General features: G+C 39.5%; 1 protein-coding gene across 1 annotated transcript in view; it reads right to left on the bottom strand.

Annotated features, from left to right (window-relative positions):
• The window catches only part of LOC306871537 (uncharacterized protein), a 58,381-nt gene extending 39,495 nt beyond the window's left edge, over positions 1 to 18,886 (bottom strand). The window contains exons 1-3 of the mRNA XM_079419552.1: positions 18,816 to 18,886; positions 17,933 to 18,250; positions 2,273 to 2,578 (exon numbers count right to left, since the gene is read on the bottom strand). Coding sequence (XP_079275678.1) covers positions 2,273 to 2,578; positions 17,933 to 18,250; positions 18,816 to 18,876 — 685 coding nt within the window. The 5' untranslated portion in view covers positions 18,877 to 18,886. The remainder of the gene's footprint in view (positions 1 to 2,272; positions 2,579 to 17,932; positions 18,251 to 18,815) is intronic.
• Between the last annotated feature and the right edge of the window lie 2,389 nt (positions 18,887 to 21,275).

The following is a 21,275-nucleotide window of genomic DNA, read 5'->3' as shown; positions in this document are numbered from 1 at the left end:
GAGGTTCCTATGTAATTTTGTTGTTACACCACTAACAGCCTCCGGCTGGCGTCCAAACTCCATTGATTTTTTAAATGTATTTTTGTGTCACAAATGTATGAATTTCTCTCTAAACATTACTTCTAACAAAAACCAGCAAATATTAAATCTTGACACTCAGACCTTTCCAACGATATGTATTTTGTCAAGATTATGAAAAGTTTTGATTCTAAAAGACTGTAATACATTTTGTAATATGACACCCCACTAAGGGGGAGGAGCCTGCTAAAAGATCCTAAAGTACCGTTTCCATCAGTGTTGCCAGATTGGGAGGGTTGCCGCCCAAGTGGGCTTGTTTTGATCGGCTTGGACCGGAGAATAACGCATTGGGCGGGTTGACAAAATTTGGGCTGCTTTTAAAAAATTAAAACCTGCCCAAGCTGCTTTTTTTCTTCGCTTTTATCTTTAATCATATTATTTTAATATGTTCAAACTCAAAGTATCACAGTAAAATAATGTGTAGCGCAGTCATCAACTCATTTTTCCATAGCCTAACGCAACCCTAATTTGTTCAGTTTAACAGAGACTTGTCAATCAATTTAGCATCTTTTATGTTGGTGAGATGTGATGAATCTTGAGTGACGGGGTTTTGGCGCTATAAAGGGCAAGATTTAAATGTGCAGACATTCATTCATTCATTCATTTTAAGTGATTGCGATGGCAAAGTGGCCTAAATATACACGATAAAGAGTCTAAGAGTGACTCAAATCTGAATGAATAGAAGACTTCTAAATGTAATTGTAACTGAAATAAGAGAACAGTTGAATGATTTAATAAAAATCAAAACTGAATATGGGACTATATGATGCTGTTCTGCTTCAGAACATCTTTTAAACCGTCCAGACTCTACTCTGGTATGCATTGATCTGCTGGACTTGAGCAGTTTTGACTGACAGCTGCTGGACTTGAGCAGTTTTGACTGACAGCTGCTGGACTTGAACACTTTTGACTGACAGCTGCTGGACTTGAACAGTTTTGACTGACAGCTGCTGGACTTGAACACTTTTGACTGCAGAGTTCTGCATTATGTGCTAAAATGTGTACTTCGTGAGATGCGTGCTGTAGTTGAAGCACAAGACAAAGGGAAGTGCATTATTGTTGTTGATTGTTATTATTATTATTATTTATTTTTGCTGTCAGATTATCATACAGTGTGTATCAATGAATAACACATTTTTGGCTGTCATGAGTGTGTGCATGAACGAGTAAATGCTAGCTCATTTATTGCGTTCTGATCACTTTATTGTGCACGTTTTGCTAAAAAAAAAGGATTATTCTTACTGTGGACATTGAAAATAATCCATGTGTTTTTCCGAGGGTTAAAGTCATCGGTTAATTTCTTGATTGCCACTTTGAAAAGATTTTTGGACATTTTAATTTTCTATCTCCCTTTAACGCATTTGCCCTGTTTTGATCCATATTCCTGTGAAATTGATTTAACCTATCTTTATTTTATTTTAAGGAGATAAAAATGGTCCTTATCAACCTTTATTGACGTAACGTTAAAACATAAGATAAAATTCTATCATTATTTTGGCAGTTAAAAGTTTGGGCTGGTTTTTGTTGAAGTGGGCAGGTTTTGGTGAGCGTTTGGGCTGGAAATTGTCAACCCGATCTGGCAACACTGGTTTCCATGGTAATGCAATGTCTGATTTGAAAATGGTTTTCTCAGGATGAAATTTGAGGTTTTAAGCTTTCAAATGATATATAATATAATTTATGATGATTACTAAAACATGATAGGGAAAAAGTAAACAAAAAATATTTTTTGTGAGAAAGGTCAGAACTTCTGTTATGATGTACATGTTTTGAGGTGCACTCTTGTCATAAATTAATCTATTACTGTTCCTACACAATTTTTAACAACAAACAGTGGTAAAATATCTATTTAGGAGTCTTAGACCTTTTCAACGATATATAGTTAGTCATGATTAGATTAGGATTTAATCGTAATATATTGAAGTAAACTTGTGACAGTTAAGGGGTTAAATAAATGTATTTTCTTGTCTGAATGCTTGTCAGTATATGTGACTGAGGTCTTCAGCTAACAGTAAATATTGATCTTAACAGCTGATTATGTACCTGGTTGTGTAGGAGCTGCAGTTGATTTAGAGCTGGTGACTGGAGACGCTGTCTTTGTTTCGGCTGGAGATGAAGATGAATGTTCAGATACGTTATAGACTACAATCAGATTTAAATTACTGATAATTCATTGTTCATATAAATACTTTACTTGGATACTTGACAGTATATGTGGCTGAGGTCTTGAGTTGATTTCTCTGTTTAACCTGACATCTCCACTCTCTGTTGTGATCTTCATTCAGGAGTGTTGTAGTCAGAGACCTGATACACTGTCCTGAGGAGGAGATCTGAAATCTGGAGTCTGTCTGCAGATTCACACCAGCCTGATTCACCCAGATCAGATCAATACCCTCAAAACCAGCCAAAGAATCATAAGAGACTCGATCATAACATAACTGACAGAAGAGAGTCAGAGTGAGGCCTGATCTGATCTCAGACTGTGAGGATGATGAAGAGACTGAAACAGAGAATCAGACAGAGATTACACGACTGATTCCAGTCTTTCAGCGACAATATTACTGTTTAATTCAACATATAATCCTAATATTCACAGAAACACTGACCATGAAGAACATGCAGATAAACAGCTGCATCAGTTCCTTGTTGTTCTCCATTCACATATTGTCGGCAGGAGTAAGATCCACGATCTTCTTTTGTGACTTTCTTGATGTTCAGAGAGCAGTCAGAGCCCAGACTCAGTCTCTCATGTCTCTCTATGTTCTTCTTCTTTATCCCTCCAACAATCAGTTCAAGTGTCTCTGACTGTCTGATGTTATAGATCCATGTAGTTGATGTGCAGCCAGGAAGAGCATTATTACAGGACAGACGCACATCTTCACCAGAACTGCAGAACACATGAGTCTCATCCACTCCACTGATACCTACAAATATCAATAATAGTAATAATATTAATGTGGGTTAATGACTCGATTATGAAATAGTTTAAATAAACTCGTTGTGTCCTGTTTTAAGCAGGAAATGAACCAAGCTGTAACGTGTTGGTTTCTGTTTAGTTCCTGTTTGCCCTTATTTGGTATTTCCTGTCCTAGTTTAGTTAATCTTTGTTCATTTAGTGCCAAAAGGTAAGCTCTTTTAATTAATTTGTTAAAACACAAGTTTAATATGAGGTTAATAATTATGCTACTATTAATGCACAAGTTGTAGTTATTTATTAACTTTGTGTAATTTGATTGGTTTAAACTCGGAAATATCGAATAGGCAAGTCAGTATGCTGGAGAAATGTGCTTTTTCATCTCAATGTGGTTAATGATGAAGTTTAAATGATGTCAGTAATCTTACTTAATTAGATTTTCAGCTGTATTTAGCTTTGGTATACCCGCTTCATTTGTTTTTTAAACGTTCAATTATGTAACGTCACAATGTATGTAAATACGTTAAACTGACTCATTTTTATATATTGGACGGTTGAAATCTTCTAGTTAGGGCCCAATTAGATATAACTCCGACCTCCGTTTATACTCATCTCACTGTTCAGCTCACGAAACACTAAATGTGTCCAACGGCATTAATTAAGTTCTGTGAGGCATGGAACATCTCATTTAAAAACAGCCGCGTCTGTTTTTCGTTATTTATTATATTTTGTTATTAGACATACACAGTTAGTTGGCCTGATCATGTAAGTACTGGTGCAAGTAACGTTAACGCATTGTAATTGTTGCTTGTTTATAAAGAGTGACTGTTATTGGCATGATATAGCACATATTGCAGAACTAATGTATTATCTTTCTCCTGTTTTTAAGTAACAAGCTTCTCCTGTGCAGTCAATGAGTCCCTGTCTTCATCCTTTGACTCCAGGACACACTCGTCATTGAAGAAAGGTCTTCCAGTAAAGGAATGAGATTAGATGATGGAGCTAAAAGCTGGGCAAGAAGTTATTACTTATGCATTTGGGGGACTGTTAAACTCATAAATCTTCTTAAAAACACAACATTAATTTGATCTCTATAAGGTAAAGGTATTTAAAATTAAGTATTATTTGAAGTAGTACTTTTTTTGTTTATATACCATAATTATGTTTTTGCTTTGCTTTTTGCTTAATAAGCTGGCCTGATCGATGAAAAAAGAAAGTGTCAGTATTCTGACATTAAAGAAAAGAATAGGAAATATTTCATATGAATAACTGTGCATATATGTGTTACGGGGCTGACGAGACGTGAGACGTGCGGATCCATATGCAAAGCTTTATTAATAAACATGGTCAGAAAACAGGCAGGGTCAGACAGTGGCAAACAGGTATGGCAAGGGCAAGACAGAGCAATCCGTGGAGCAAGCGTGGGTCAACGATCAGCAAACAATATCCAAAGGGGCAAGGCAGAGAGATAATCCAGAGACGAGAGCAATAATCCAAACAGGGAGCGAACAGAGTCCAAACGGCAGAGGCAAAGGGTAAATCCAGGAAACAAGAGCAGGGTCAAACACGGCAGGAAAACAAGGCAAGACTAAGACTATAAGAATGGCTCTGTAAAGTTGCTATCTCTAGATGAGTGATATACGCTAACAATACTCGGCCGTGAGCAAGAGCAATCCCAGGCTTAAATTGAGTGATGGTGATTGTGAAATGGTGATCAGGTGTGTGTGATGAGTGAATGGTGACAGCTGATCTGTGCAATGCATAGTGGGAAATGGAGTCCAATGTGTTGTGTAGTGTGAAAAGTCCATGTGGTGAACGGGTGACCTCTGGTGGTGAATGAGTGGAAGTGCATGGCCAGGATTCGTGACATAGCCCCCCCCCAAGGAGCGGCTTCCAGACGCTCCTAAACAATCCAGGAGGGCGGTGGCGCGGAGGCGGAGCAGGGGGAGGGACGGAGGGCCAGGTCCTTGAGGAAGAACCGGCAGAGCAGGAAACCAGGGCGGAGCCAGAGGTCAGGACCGACAGAGCAGAGGCCCACCAGGGCGGAGCAGACGGCACGGGAGCCCACCAGGGCGAAGTAGACGGGACCGGAGCCCACCATGGCGGAGCAGACGGGACCGGAGCCCACCAGGGCGGAGCAGAAGACCACCAGACTCGAGCAGAAGACCACCACGGCGGGGCAGATAACCACCAGACCAGAGCAGAGGACCACCACGGCGGAGCAGATGACCACCAGACCCGGGCAGAAGACCCCCATGGCGGAGCAGACGACCACCAGACCCGAGCAGAAGACCACCACAGGGAGGCAGACAGGGCAGGAACCCATGACAGAGACTGGGATCTGGGGAGAACAAGGACAGACAACACAGAGAGAGCAGAGACAGACAACACTGGGAGAGTCTTCGTTGCAGGGCAGGACGGGACCAGAGCCCACCTGGGCGGAGCAGGAGACCCCCAGAGCCAGACAACTGACCACCACGGCGGAGTAGACGGAGCCGGAGCCCACCAGTGTGGCGTAGACAGGGCAGAGTATCTCCACAGCAGAGCGGACTGGTCAGGAAGCCATGACAGGATCAGGGATCTGGGGAGAACAGAGACAGACACCACAGAGAGAGTCCCCATGGTCACAGGAGCCGTGACAGAGCAGGTCGAGAGTTCGCAGACGGCCTCTTTAGCCGTGATAGGACAGGGCGAGAGCTCACAGACGGCCACTTCGGCCGTGACAGGACAGACAGTGAGTTCAGGGGCGGCCTTCATGACCGTGACAGGGCAGACAGTGAGTTCAGGAACGGCCTCCATGGCCGTGACAGGGCAGACAGTGAGTTCAGGAACGGCCTCCATGGCCGTGACGGGGCAGACAGTGAGTTCAGGAACGGCCTCCATGGCCATGACGGGGCAGACAGTGAGTTCAAGAACGGCCTCCATGGCCATGACAGGGCAGACCATGAGGTCAGGAACGGCCTCCATGGCCATGACAGGGCAGACCATGAGGTCAGGAACGGCCTCCGTGTCCGTGACAAGGCAGACCGTGAGTTCAGGAACAGCCTCCGTGGCCGTGACAGGGTAGACAGTGACGTCAGGAACGGCCTCCGTGGCCGTGACAGGGCAGACAGTGAGTTCAGGGACGGGTGCCACCACTTCGGGAGGTTCTGCAGCGGAAGCCGCCACCTCTGGAGGCACTGGAGCAGACTCGTGGACAAGAGAGGCCTCAGGAGCACAGTGTGCAGCCCACACACTCAAAATGGCAACCGCCATAACGGGAAGTACTGAGGTCAGGGGAACAGTCTCTGTAACAGACAGGGTTGAGGCCCTGGGAATGCCAGCTACTCGCACTGACATCAGTGGTGGGTCCATCACACTGGATATCAGACAGGGAACTTGAAGGACTGACCTTAAATCCTTGGGTGTGACAGACTCTGGCTGGAGCACTGTGACGTGGTGTGACGCTGGCTTGACAGCGGAGACGTGGTGTGACGCTGGCTTGACAGCGGAGACGTGAGCAGACTCTGGCTTGACAGCGACGACGTGAGCAGACTCTGGCTTGACAGCGACGACGTGAGCAGACTCTGGCTTGACAGCGACGACGTGAGCAGACTCTGGCTTGACAGCGACGACGTGAGCAGACTCTGGCTTGACAGCGACGACGTGAGCAGACTCTGGCTTGACAGCGACGACGTGAGCAGACTCTGGCTTGACAGCGACGACGTGAGCAGACTCTGGCTTGACAGCCATGACGTGAAGGGGTGCTGTTGCTGCCGCCATTTTGTGAGTGAGTGCGGTGCCGTGTTCCTCCGCGACACCCACAGTGAACGGAGAGCCCACACACAGTAAAGCATAGTCCATAAATTGACTGAGAGATGAACGGGGACCCTCGCGGATTAACCTTGACCGGAGCGGCTGATTAATGCCCTCACAAAAAAAGTCAATAAGTGCATAGTCCGGCAGATCAGAAAAATAGGCGAGGTCTAAGTACTCCTGAATATAATTCTCGAGCGGTCGCGAGCCCTGCTCGAGGGTTAATAACAGTCGTGCACAATCCATACCTGGCCAATGTCCTTTTGAAAAGCCGCTGGATCCTTGTGTGGCCGAGTATTCTGTTACGGGGCTAACGAGACGTGAGACGTGCGGATCCATATGCAAAGCTTTATTAATAAACATGGTCAGAAAACAGGCAGGGTCAGACAGTGGCAAACAGGTATGGCAAGGGCAAGACAGAGCAATCCGTGGAGCAAGCGTGGGTCAACGATCAGCAAACAATATCCAAAGGGGCAAGGCAGAGAGATAATCCAGAGACGAGAGCAATAATCCAAACAGGGAGCGAACAGAGTCCAAACGGCAGAGGCAAAGGGTAAATCCAGGAAACAAGAGCAGGGTCAAACACGGCAGGAAAACAAGGCAAGACTAAGACTATAAGAATGGCTCTGTAAAGTTGCTATCTCTAGATGAGTGATATACGCTAACAATACTCGGCCGTGAGCAAGAGCAATCCCAGGCTTAAATAGAGTGATGGTGATTGTGAAATGGTGATCAGGTGTGTGTGATGAGTGAATGGTGACAGCTGATCTGTGCAATGCATAGTGGGAAATGGAGTCCAATGTGTTGTGTAGTGTGAAAAGTCCATGTGGTGAACGGGTGACCTCTGGTGGTGAATGAGTGGAAGTGCATGGCCAGGATTCGTGACAATATGATATAATATTTATGTTTAAAAATAATATTTTTTTTGCAGTGCATAACCACCAAGGAAGGTGAACGAAACCTGTGCCAGAGGAATTGTGCCTTTGTTCCTGTACCTTCTTCAAAAATGGCTATGTAAGTTATTTGTATTTTAGTTTTAATGCATTTTTGACAACTTTTAAATGTTTTGATCACATGCCCATAATACAGGTGGTGTATTTTTCTCTTGGATTTTAAAACACATTTTCTCCTTTTTCTGTATTTTTGTCTTTCTAAGAAGCACCAGAATCATAACTATACAGAGAGGCATTTCTAAAGAACGAGGAATATCATTTGAAGATACAAAATGAAAAGAGAAATCTCATTGTGCCACTTTTCACAGCAGTTTTGTAGCCATCGAGTTGCTTTAACTGTGACTAAGGATTGACTTTGTATAGTATTCTTTAAGCAGTGTTGATGATCTTTGCTGTTTGTGTCTTGTCAAGGCCAGAAGAGACAAGGAAAGGTGTCTACGTCTCAAGTAGGGATATCTTCTAAAAGGTTTGTTTTTAATTATTTTTGTTATTATTTTTTGTAGTTTTTTATTATTTAACACATCAGTGATAGTCCTCTGCAATTTGCTTGTTTTTTCCAGAGAGGAACAAGCATTGAGGAGCATATTCAAGACATCGCTGGAAGTGCTCAGCCCTGCCTCCTGGCTCTGGGAAGAATTATTCAGTTCACCAGTACTTCAGTTTTGATCAGCATGCCCTTCCATGCAAGTTGTGACGAGTCGGCTGCCCCCCCCCCCCCCCCCCCCCTTTCTATCATCACCACCCCGTCCCGTATTCGCCGCCCTTCACCAGGCTCCCGACGGGAGTGGGTGTGTGAGAGAGGAGGGGCGCTGGATAGCCAGGGCTGGCGGGGTGTGATGAGGCGCACCTGATGTGAATAGAGCCTCATCACCGCCGCTGTTTAAACGCCTAGCGCGCCTCTCCTCGGGAGACCGGTCTCTTCCCCGTGCATGAACGCTGGTGTCCTCGTGGGTCCAGGAAGGGTGCGTCGAGGAGGACTGCCGCACCCGTTAGACGGCTGACGGGCCAGGATGCCGGGCCGCCGAATCCACCAGAAGCGCCAGGAACCCAGGAGATGGAAGAAGCCGCGCAAGAGCTGCCGCCGCCACTCGCTCCCGGCCCCGAGAGGGCAGCGCGTGCGGCCACCGGACTCCGCCCCTTCCCTGGACCCTTCCCTTCTGAACACTACCCTCCTTCACTAGCCCCGCGGCACAACGAGGACACCAGTTTCCCCGTTTATTTGGACACTTTTCCCCTTTGGACACTTTATTTTCCCTTTTTATTGTTTAATAAAAACCTCTCCGAGGCTTGACGCCACACCCACTGTATCTGTCGTTTTGCTCCTCCCGCCACAAAGTCAATCTCTTCTCTTAATGCCTTTGACGAACTGTTTAATGGGGTTAATTTACCCAAAAATGAAAATTGTCATTTACTCACTCTCATGTCGTTCCAAACCTGTAAGACTTTCGTTCATCTTCAAAACACCAATGAAGATATTTTAATGAAATCTGAGAGCTTTCTGTCCTTACATTGAGAGTCCACGCAACTAGCACATTCAAGGCCCAGAAAGGTAGTAATGACATCATTAAAGTTATCCATGTGACTCCACTGGTTTAACCTTAATTTTATGCATGCATTCACAAAATGTCTGCTTTAATTTCAAACAAAACCCTCATCTGTCGTCGTGCTCTCGTGTACGCTTGTCAGGGATTAATATTTTCATAAATTGGTAAAGTTATCTTTTTTTTTTTTCCTTCGTGCAAAGAAAGCACTCGTGTTGCTTAATAAAACTGAAGTTAAATCACGGGTCTCACGGGTTAATTTAATGATGTCTTTAACACCTTTCTGGGCCTTGAAAGCTGTAGTTATAGGCTGTCGATGAAAGGATAGAAGTCTGACAGATTTCATTACAAATATTTTAATTTGTGTTCAGAATATGAACAAAAGTCTTATAGGTTTGGAATGACATGAGGGTGAGTAATTAATGAGAATTCAAATTTTTGGTGAACAAACTTCTTAAGGCACTTTGTTTTTGGCACCACATATAACACTATTCTACACGAGATGTACAGTTTCATTCAGACCTGTGTTCAACAGATGTTGGCAAAGTGAAGGTCCTTGTATTGCTGAGGTTAGAGCAAGGCTGCTTAGGTGGCTCAACAGCTTCTGTACTGAATATAGTGATGTATTGTCATTTCATGCAGGTGTGATGTATTTTTGTGCATGTAATTGTGTGTTTCTTGAGCATGACAGCATTGTAATGTTTTAAATCTGACGTCGTTGATCTTGTTTTTTGTTGTGTTTTTAATACACCAGATGGGATTTAAAATTAGAGAATTTTTCACTATTATAAATGTAAATGAATTCTACATAAGTGAAATATTGACACTAATTAGAGTAAATTTTCCTGCAAGTTAAACTCTGGTAACACAGAACAGAGTTAATTGCCCCTAGTGTTAAACTCTGGTAACACTATTCAGTGAGCAGTGTTAATTTTTTACTCAAAATAGAGTTGATTTAACACTACGACGAGAGTCAATTATCACCAATTCTGAGTGGGACCAAATGCACTCGGGCCACGTGTTAAATTTAACTCTTATAGAGTTCATTTAACACTGCAAAATTTACTGTGTATTGGCCAAGGGGAAGGTAATATGGCCGTAAACATTTCTTTTGTTTTGCATGTAGCTTCCACATTTGTTGTAAGATGCACGTTTTTTTTTATCACTAAATTCAAGAAATTACAGGAAATGTTCGGTTGCAAAAATCATTTTGAATGCAGATCCATATTGTGAGATAAGTTACAGTAAAAACAAACGTTTTTTGTTACAATTGTGCTTCATAATGGTTAATGAATGAACTAAAATTAATTTTAATTGACGATCTTCATTATACAGGTCTTTTATAGAGTATTATAGATCATAAACAGATGTCTTTACCTGAGAGAAGTGCAGAGAGAAGGATCAGTTCCAGCAGACACATGTGACTCTTATCAGACATTTTCTGTTTCTGTCCGTCTTTCTTTTCAGTCTATATTTACATCTCTTCATTTAAACATCTTTAGCTCATCCTGTGGGTGTTAACTTCCTCTGATCTCATCAACTGACCGTTTAGCTGCATTTCACTCACACAATATGTGTGATAAAGAAGTATCTATAAATATAGCCATCTTTCTGAGTATAATCTGCAAAAAAAAACAAAAAAAAAACTAAAACCAGCCTAAACTGGTTGGCTGGTCATCAGGCTGGTTTTAAAGGGGTTTTGGCCACTCCTTTAGCTGGTCAGATTGGGAGACCAGCTAAAACCAGCTACTTCCATCTTAAACCAGCTAACACCAGCTAACCAGTTTGGGCTGTTTTTCTCAGCAGGTTACACTTATTGTTCCTGTTAGCCCCGCTAGCATCGCGGTGTGCATTGTTTACAACTTTATTACATTTAAGCGTAACATTTTCAGGGTGATAATACCTTACAACGGCCATTATTACTAACGTCTATTAATGATAGTCTCATTTCTAGAAGTTATATTCCATTGTTTCTGTAATCATTGTAGATTCGTATGCTCACAGAGATATTGCTGATATATTTCTCAGTTTATATTCCATATCAGTGCACTTTACAAAGTTGTTTATTATAGAGTTTGTGATGGGAGTCAGTGATTATATTTAGACAATGAATATGTATTTCTGTTTTATTTATTTCAGAAACCACCTCAAATGCTCTACATGTGTAAATGGTCAACTCTTGTGCAGTAAACGGTCAAACTCAATATGATGCCTGACTCCCTGACGCGTTCTGCAGCGGTCAGTAACTATTAACCAGCATTCAGTGGGGCAATCTCCAATAGAAACACTGCTGTTTTCAGAAGTGCACTGAAATAAATTGATACAGTATAACTATCTATTAAAATCAAACCTGCTGTTAACACATTAACTTCAATAACTCAACCATCCACCAGCTCTCAAAAATATAAGATGACTACAAAAACATTCAAGTTCAATTTTCTCATCAGCAATAGCTTTGTCTATTAAGCAACTTCAAAAGTTGCATTAGGTTGTGTGTTTGTTTTCCCCCTAATCACTAATGGTCTTGTGTCCTCTTTATTTTGTGGCATGCTAGTTCTAGGTGTTTAAGCTGTGAGCTGAAGATACACAACACATTACTACAGAGAGTGAGATCTCCGTTAGTTTGCCCACACCTGCTCAACCCACAGTTCATCATCTCTGAACCCAGTTTATTCTGATGGCTGTGAATTCTCACACATTATGATGCCATTTCCTCTTTAAGTGCTTTTCCTTTCATATTGCTATAGTTGCTACAAACCATTTACGACTGTTAGTTAAAATGGTGCAATGTATCAAATGTTTAGTTCAAGTCAGATCCAACAAAGCTAAAATGCTCAAATTAGTTAATTCAGGTTTGTTTATTAGAGTTGGAGCTAAACTCTACAGTAAAGTGTCTCTGCAGGATCAGGAATGATGAACCTGATGTAAAGCGTGATTCTGTGCATGTACCATTTTTATTTTTTGCACATTTGAGTAGTTGTTTTCCCAATAGTGCAAGTTTTGAATGTTTCCGTTAAATGAAGTCTTTATTAATGAGCTGATTACATGAATCAAATGTGTCTCATTCCCTATCCACTCTGTGAAGGCTCGCGTGCATCATTCAAACAGACCGCATGTCGCAATCTGTGACGAATGCAGGCGAGAGCCAATGAGCGTTCGATTATCCTGCCGTAAAACCTGTCGTTTGAAGTGGCAACATTTGAATTGAAACATTTAATGACAAGTAAAGGTTAAACAATTGCAGAAATTTTATTTTAGGGTTTAAAGTGAAGTCTTGTTTAACATTGTGTTAAACTCCACTGCATGCACTGTATCCTAAAGGTTTGAACACACAATCAAGAGGTTTCTGTATGATGTCTAATTGACTGCAGTCATCCTGAGGTCCATCTGTTGCTCATCTGATAGAAAAATAAGTCACTTTATCCTCATCATGAACCTGAATGAACATCACAAATATTGTCAAACAAGGTGCCAGTGTTAACCCACAAACATCACAGCATGATGTTAGAGCTTAACTCAAGATACAAAGGTACACACATCCTTTACTCAAGTAGAAGTATAGATACTCATGTTTAAAAATACTCTGGTAAAAGTAGAAGTACTGACTAAACTTGTTTACTCAAGTTAAAGTAAGGAAGTATGGGCTCTGACATGTACTTAAGTAAAAAGTACCCATTACTACAACCTGTTTTAGTCGTGCTGGTAACTGGACCTCACGTCATATTGACACATTAATACAAAATAAATTACATTTAATATTTTGTTAGCTAATGAATGTATCGTGACTGAACAACCACCATGTAGAACAGGGCAGGACTGAGACAAAATATCAGGCAAAAAAATCTCACACTCATCCAGGCCATCCCATACACCCACAACAAATACTGAAACCACGGATAACACTTCTTTTTTTTGTTTTTGTATGGCCTTTTTTTTTTAGGCTGGGGCCATGCAAAATAATTAAAGTTTCTCTATTGAATTGCAGCTTCACTTCCATTGTCCTTTTCAGTCTCTTCATTTTCCATTATATCTCTCTACATCTCACTTTGTGTGTTTAGTTTTTTCCACTAATGTTCTTGAACCTGTCACTTTTCCCATCAGCCTCTACTGTTATGAACAGAGCCGTCTCCACGTTGTTGCAAAACAACCACCTCACTGTATTCTGTTTGCAATAACAGTTTAAATTGAACCAAAGGTTATCACATTATGACCATGTGTTGTTGTTCTCTTATAATGACTTAAATACTATACTTTCTAAATTGCCTAAATGTCAAAATTAGTACAATAATAATTACATGACAATATATTTAAAGAGAAATCCTAACACTGTTCATTTTATTGCATTATCATGAGTCCAAAATTAACCATGGTTTATTACAGTAAAAGTTTTTTTTGTCAGATTTATTACCATCAGTTTTAATTTACAACCACAGTTTTACTACACATTTCATGGTTCGACTACGGTTAGTGTAGCAAAACCATGGTTAATTTGTTGTTACCGAGGTTTAACTAGTTACCGTGTTTTTTGGTTTGAATTTTTGTAAGGGTTGTTATCTGACCTACGTACCTCTAAATGTATTACAAAACAATGTTTTATACCATTTGTCTGCTAAATTACTACGGTAACTTAACAGTAGATAATAATGATGTCCTGTATCTTGAGTGATGATAGTAATTTAGTTTACAGTAGACTATTATTAATCATCTGGCTGCTACTGCTAAGACTTACTAGCTGTTTAATTCTTAACTAAGTAAACAAACACAAAACTACGCCTATTACAGATGAAACGGACCCGCACTTGAAGTCATGAACAGGTCTAGTTTTGCCTCTCTGATCCACTCCATCCTCGAGTCTCTTGCATTGATTACTCCGATAGAAACGTTTTGGTGGAGACGCAGAGCCGAATCGCGTTCCCAGTTAAAACTAACCGATTCATGATGTATTATAGATTTGTTATCGAATGGTGATCCATCAAAACTAAAGTAACGAGCCTGGTTTGAAAAAGTAAGAAGTAGAAAGTACAAATATTTGTGTAAAAATGTAAGGAGTAAGAGTAAAGTAGTCAGAAAATGAAATAGTAAAGTACAGATACCAGAACAATCTACTTAAGTACAGTAACGAAGTATTTGTACTTTGTTACTTCCCATCTCTGAAATTTAGAGGACCTACATCTAAGAATAAAACTGGTTTAGGTGTTAAGAGAAGGAGGATGGCATTAGTGGCAGCGACAGAAGAGCAGGGAAGTGTCTTACTCACCTCATCCTTTCCGGCTGTGATTGTACAGTATGTGGCAACCTCAGTATAAGTCACATCATCTTTCTGCTCCTAAACATTAACAGAAACATGCTGAAGTAAGTTATGATTGCATCAGTGGGTTCCATTATATTTATTGTTATTTGTGGCATTTAAAAAGTTGACTAATAAAAGTACACATATAACTGAGACAGTCTGCCCTGGAGCAGTGATTATAGACTAAATAATATCTAATGCATCGATCTCATGGGTCATTGGCATCATGATACTCACCACAGAGTCATTAATCCCTTTTCTGTTATCTGAAAAATAATGGGAATATTTATGATAACTCACCATAAAACACAGAATGCAAACGATTACAAAAGTCTAGAAGAATTATAATGCTGAAAAATATCATACATTTTCTTGTTAGTTCATTGATTACTGTTCACTCAAGACAGACATTTGATCACATCACATCTTAATAAATTCCTGTGATAAAACTGAAACTGATGTGCCTGTCTGTAAATATTTTAAGTCAGATATTTTGAAACACTTGTCTGTTGTAATTCTTATAAACTCTGAAAACTCACCAGCTCTTTTTTTACGAATCACCCAAAGAATAGCAGCAGTAATCAGAACAACCAACACAGCAGCAGCAACAATCCCAGCAATCACTGGGAGAGAGACTATAGAGAGACACAATCAGATTCAGAGGAAAACAACAGCAGGACATCCTCTTTGAAATCAAAGATATAATTCATGACATGAAGTCAGTTGTGATCAGTTTGTCTAACATCTCCACAGAGAAATCAGCTGCATATTTAGAGACTGATTCTAGAAGAACTCCAGAATGTGAATAAAACCACTGAAATCACTCAAACATACAGTATATGCATAACTGGAATCAGTGCTCTTGCTGATGGTTTGGGGTAATCTGTGTAACTGCATAAGGGGAGGATTTTAGTTCAAATGCTCCATATTTCATAAAATAAGCATTTAAGTAATAGAGAAACACCTTAGCCCTGTTTCACTTGATTATTTTTCCCCTCAATAAATGTTAAGCAGAAACAGCCTCAAAGCCTCAGATAGTTTGATCAATTATATGTAAATACATTAATTATGACATAAGAGTGCATTTACATATAGCTTTTACATTGACTTGCTTTTAGTGAGCGGCACAACTAGTGCTTGAGGTCTACAAATTAAACAAGACCAGTGGCTTCTCTTAGGCTGATGATACACGGGGCAACTTTTTGAGCAATGTTGCCTTCAACGGCCAATCAGGTGAGACACAGGACCCACGACCCATCTAAAATATCCAGACAGAAATGTGTTACCCATTCACAATGGGAAAGAGCACAAGCAATGTTGCTCAAAAATAAAGTTGCCTGGCAAAACTGCTCAAAAAGTTGCCACATGCATCATCAACCTTAGAGTCTACAAAAAACCCTTATGTGAATATCAACGCTACTATAAGTGTCACATTAAACCACTGAGATGAGTCAGACATATAAATACCTTTCTGTGCAGCTGAAGTATTTTTATCTGCATAAGGAGGAATATATTAGTTCTGAATCTGATGCACCATATTTTATAAAATACATCTTAGCACTGTTTGACTTTCAAATTGTTTCATTGTTGTTAATATTATTATTATTATTATAGCTTTTTAGCGAGAACAGCCTCATAGCCTCAGATAGTCTGATTAATGACAGGAACTGTTTAAAGCCTCCTGCAGAAATGGATCATGTTTATCAGCAGAAATACATATTTACATCTGGAAGCTGGATCATGGCTTGTATGTTACAAGTGATCTGTTTAATGTTGATGATTCATGAATGTTTTAAAAGGTAGAACATCAGAAAACACGCTGTACTAGAAATTATTATGGATCCATGTCTATCAAAAGCCCCTGGACTACATTCTCTTCACAAATCTGATTAAATCTGTGTTGCTCTGCAGAAGCAGGTGTAATGATACAGTTTGTGAGAGCGAGAGCAAAGCACTGAAGTGAGAGACTGATGAAGTGTGTCAGGGATCATGGACCTTGTTTTGTAGGAGCTGCTGCTGTAGTTTGGCTTGATTTCTTCTCAGAGTTTGAGCTGCTGACTGGAATCAGTGTTGAATCCATTAGACCTGCAGAAGATGCATGTTCAGATGCATCATAATGTTCAACATTAATATCATATTTGCATACTTAATCATTGCATCACATGACATTCAGTTTGACAATTTAATTATTTATTTTACTCTGCTTTAAAAGTTATTTTCAAATGTCTGTACTTTATCAGTGTTTTCTTTCACTTCACAACTTTACAAAGAATAATATTGTACTTTTTACTGCACTACTTTTCATATTAAAAATCATTTTATACTGAATTACATTAGAAATCTATTACTTTCTCACTTTTATTTAAGTAAAAGTAAATCAAAGCTTTACTTGAGTACAAGAGAGTACTGTTTAATGTTCTTAAGTATTAAAGGTAATATATAATGTAGTGAATTATATAGTACGACATTATGAATGCAGTGAAGTAAAAGTTTTCCATAGAGAAAGCTTTAAAACACTTTAATAGAGTACTGGTACTTTAATTTACTAGAGTAAAGTAGAAATACTTCACTACTGTGCACCTCTTATTATATGAGAGTAAAACAGAGTGATCTTCAGCCCATAAACCTTCAGCTGGTCGTTAATGAATGAAATTATTAATCATCACGTCATGTATCTGTATCAGAGATTCTTCTGAAACTGATTAAATAAATGTATTTCTTGTCTGAATGCTTGTCAGTATATGTGTCTGAGGTCTTCAGCTAACAGTAAATATTGATCTTAACAGCTGATTATGTACCTGGTTGTGTAGGAGCTGCAGTTGATTCAGAGCTGGTGACTGGAGACGCTGTCTTTGTTTCGGCTGGAGCTGAAGATGAATGTTCAGATACGTGTTAGACTACAATCTGATTTAAATGACTGATAATCCATTGTTAATATAAATACTTTACTTGGATACTTGACAGTATATGTGGCTGATGTCTTGAGTTGATTTCTCTGTTTAACCTGACATCTCCACTCTCTGTTGTGATCTTCATTCAGGAGTGTTGTAGTCAGAGACCTGATACACTGTCCTGAGGAGGATATCTGAAATCTGGAGTCTGTCTGCAGATTCACACCAGACTGATTCACCCAGATCAGATCAATACCCACAGAACGAACCAAAGAATCACAAGAGACTCGATCGTAACATAACTGACAGAAGAGAGTCAGAGAGAGGCCTGATCTGATCTCAGACTGTGAGGATGATGAAGAGACTGAAACAGAGAATCAGACAGAGATTACACGACTGGTTCCAGTCTTTCAGCGACAATATTACTGTTTAATTCAACATATAATCATAATATTCACAGAAACACTGACCATGAAGAACATGCAGATAAACACGTGCATCAGTTCCTTGTTGTTCTCCATTCACAAATTGTCGGCAGGTGTAATATCCACAATCTTCTTTTGTGACTTTCTTGATGTTCAGAGAGCAGTCAGAGCCCAGACTCAGTCTCTCATGTCTCTCTGTGTTATTCCTCTTTATCCCTCCAACAATCAGGTCAACTGCTGCTGACTGTCTGGTGTTATAGAGCCATGTAGTTGCTGTGCAGCCAGGAAGAGCATTATTACAGGACAGACGCACATCTTCACCAGAACTGCAGAACACATGAGTGTCATCCACTCCACTGATACCTACAGATTAAAACATTTATATTTACTCTTGCTCTCATATATTTACTCTTTTTTTGTTTGTTTTTGTCCTGTTTTAATGCAGAGTAAATTGGTGTTGAATATCTTACAGCAGTTTAGTTGATAAAATGAGCTGATAAAATGTAGAAACTGTAACTTGAATGCAATGTAAGTCGCTTTGGATAAAAGCGTCTGCTAAATGCATAAATGTAAATGTAGTTGACTTTATAACAATCTTAACATGAGATCTTTTCATCACGTTTCTGAGTGTAATATGACACACAGCAGAGCTTCTCAACTCGAGGTCCATTTTCCTGCAGAGTTTAGCTCCAAACCTAATCAAACACACCTGAACAAGCTAATTAATGTCTTCAGGATTAACAGAAAGTTACAGGCAGGTGAGTTTTTAGATAAAATCTCAAATGTGCTAAACATGTCAAACACCTCAGTTTTCACATTCAAACTCCAGCCAGACTCACTGTTAGAGTGATTCAATTAAATCATTTTTAAATGGTTCATTATACAGATCTTTTAAAGACTATTATAGATCATATAGAGATTTCTTTACCTGAGAGAAGAGCAGAGAGAAAGATCAGTCCCAGCAGACACATGTGACTCTTATCAGACATTTTCTGTTTCTGTCCGTCTTTCTTTTCAGTCTATATTTACATCTCTTCATTTAAACATCTTCAGCTCATCCTGTGGGTGTTAACTTCCTCTGATCTGAAACAACTGACCGTTTATTCCTCTCACTATACAGCTACATTTCACTCAAACTATACTGATGTGAAAAATCATCTATTGTATTAGTTAGGTTCGTTCAGATTCTAACTTAGCAATGCAACATAAATCTATACAGCAACTGAAAAGTGGGAAACTAGAACATTTGTTTAAAAATTTGTAAAAAATAAAATAAAATAATAAAACTCCTAAAAATTAATTACTAACTAAAATGAGCGTATAAAGAATTTAATTGTTTCTCCAAAAATAGTATGTAATATACTGTATACAATAATAATAATAATAGATTTTCTATCTCTTTTAGTGAATTACCATTTTTGAATTGCTCTTGTTTTCTGGTTAACGTAGACTAACCATGTTCTGTACACTTTTCGCTATTCGCCGCACAACAGCGACCACTCCGACGCTGTCGAGAGACAGACAAGCATGTTTGTGTGATCCTTCTCTGGGGGAATACCCATTATACAGTCCACACTTTGATTGATGTCTTTAGGACCAATAGTTTTTGAGAAAAGTGGGGAAAAGTACCTCCTCCGCCAGTGTACGGAAAATGGTAAGGCTTAACGGTGTTCCGTACAGGCCTATAATGATTTTCCGTACAGCGCGCATAACTTGACTTCATCGGCAAAAATGGACATTTAACTGCTCAACTGTGAGCTGTTTATTTATTTTAAATGATGAAAGCATCATTAAAATTCATAAAAAAAGATGAGTACCTTTTTATTTGTTTAAAATGTAAGTTAATTGCTGCTTTAATAAAGGACCATGCGAGTTAGGCATGATTGTCATGATATTAATTATGGCATGTGAGTTAAGCATCAATCATGTGAAACGTTAGTGAATAACATTTCCATATCTCTGAAGACAAGAAGGGCAAACAATTTGCACTGACTTTAAAATAAAAAAAAGATTAACCAATGTGAAAACTTCTAAACATAATGATCAAGATGCGTGTGTTTACTACTATTTACATTTGACACTAAACTGATTAAAAATACTATTACTAAAAATTGTGTGCACTATTTAGGCCTACATTGTGTGTGTGTGTGTGTGTAACATGTGTGTTTATGTGCACAAACAACGTAACGTCACTTTTTTTAATGAAAAAGTTGGCTTTGAAATAACACAATCAATTGAGTTATATTTCATGTTTAATTTGTTAAAAACTTAAAATGTTAAAATTCAAATCATGTAATGCTAACTTAATTGACCCTTTATGAATATAAACATCATCACTGCACGCAGAATGAAGGGCAAACAGGTGAGACCTGTCTCAGGTGAGAGTGGCGCTAAGTGGTCATCGTCCGAAATCGACGTTTAAAAATGTAAATGTCAAAACATTTATTCAATAAAAGGGAACATATTTAACCATTTGTGATAACATGATATTCATTTCGTACAGACTGTAGTACTGTGAGAAACATAAATTAAACAGAAATGTAAATTGTCGCTGCTCTAGCTGTCTCCCTCCTAAGCTGCAGTCTTGAAGTGTTACTTGCCCACCGTCCATTTTCAAGCGCAGTGGGCGCACCAAGCAAAGTTACTCAAATCTCACTGAAACAAACCGCGGGTGGGTCTCTGTCTTGATTGGAGGTGAAAGATGGAAAAATGACGATTACACAGATATACTGTATAGTTTATGTACGACCTGGAAGTATTTATTCAGTGATCGGTGCTAAAACGGCATCTGTACGGAACATCGTTAGTCTACGTTAGTACATGAATGGAGCCTCATACTGATCTGCTGTTTAAGCTTCTTATTATTATTATTCTTATGAGGCTAAATTTCTGAACACTCCTCCTCCTAGAGATTTAAAGCTAGAACCACCAAACTCAGCCCAGCTCTTCAGACTGATCTGACCGAGTGTGCTTTATCTTTTCTAACTGATCAGACTTACAGTTTTCATAAAACTGAAGATTAAAAATCATAAAAATCCCATAGACACAAATACAACAAATACAACAATCTTTTTGCCAGCACTGGATACCATCCAATGCACATCCATGACATTTGCACATCCGGTTTATATATAATCTGCTGCATCTTCGCATATTACTGTGTGTATATAACGTAGAATGTGTACTACATACTGTGTATAATGTGTATCGGTAACTGTATGTCTGTCTAATAGTACACTGTGTGTACTGAGTATATGTATGTGTATATTACACATTGTCATCTGTATAAGTCTGTACGTATGTATGGTAATGTCTATATGTAAATTGTTTCTGCAGTGTCTGGAGCACGCTCTCAAGAATTTCACTCACGAAGGCACATGTGCTGTGG

Source organism: Barbus barbus (assembly GCF_936440315.1).
Source record: "Barbus barbus genome assembly, chromosome: 1".
Taxonomy (NCBI): Eukaryota; Metazoa; Chordata; class Actinopteri; order Cypriniformes; family Cyprinidae; genus Barbus; species Barbus barbus.
This window is presented reverse-complemented; position numbering and strand designations above follow the sequence as displayed.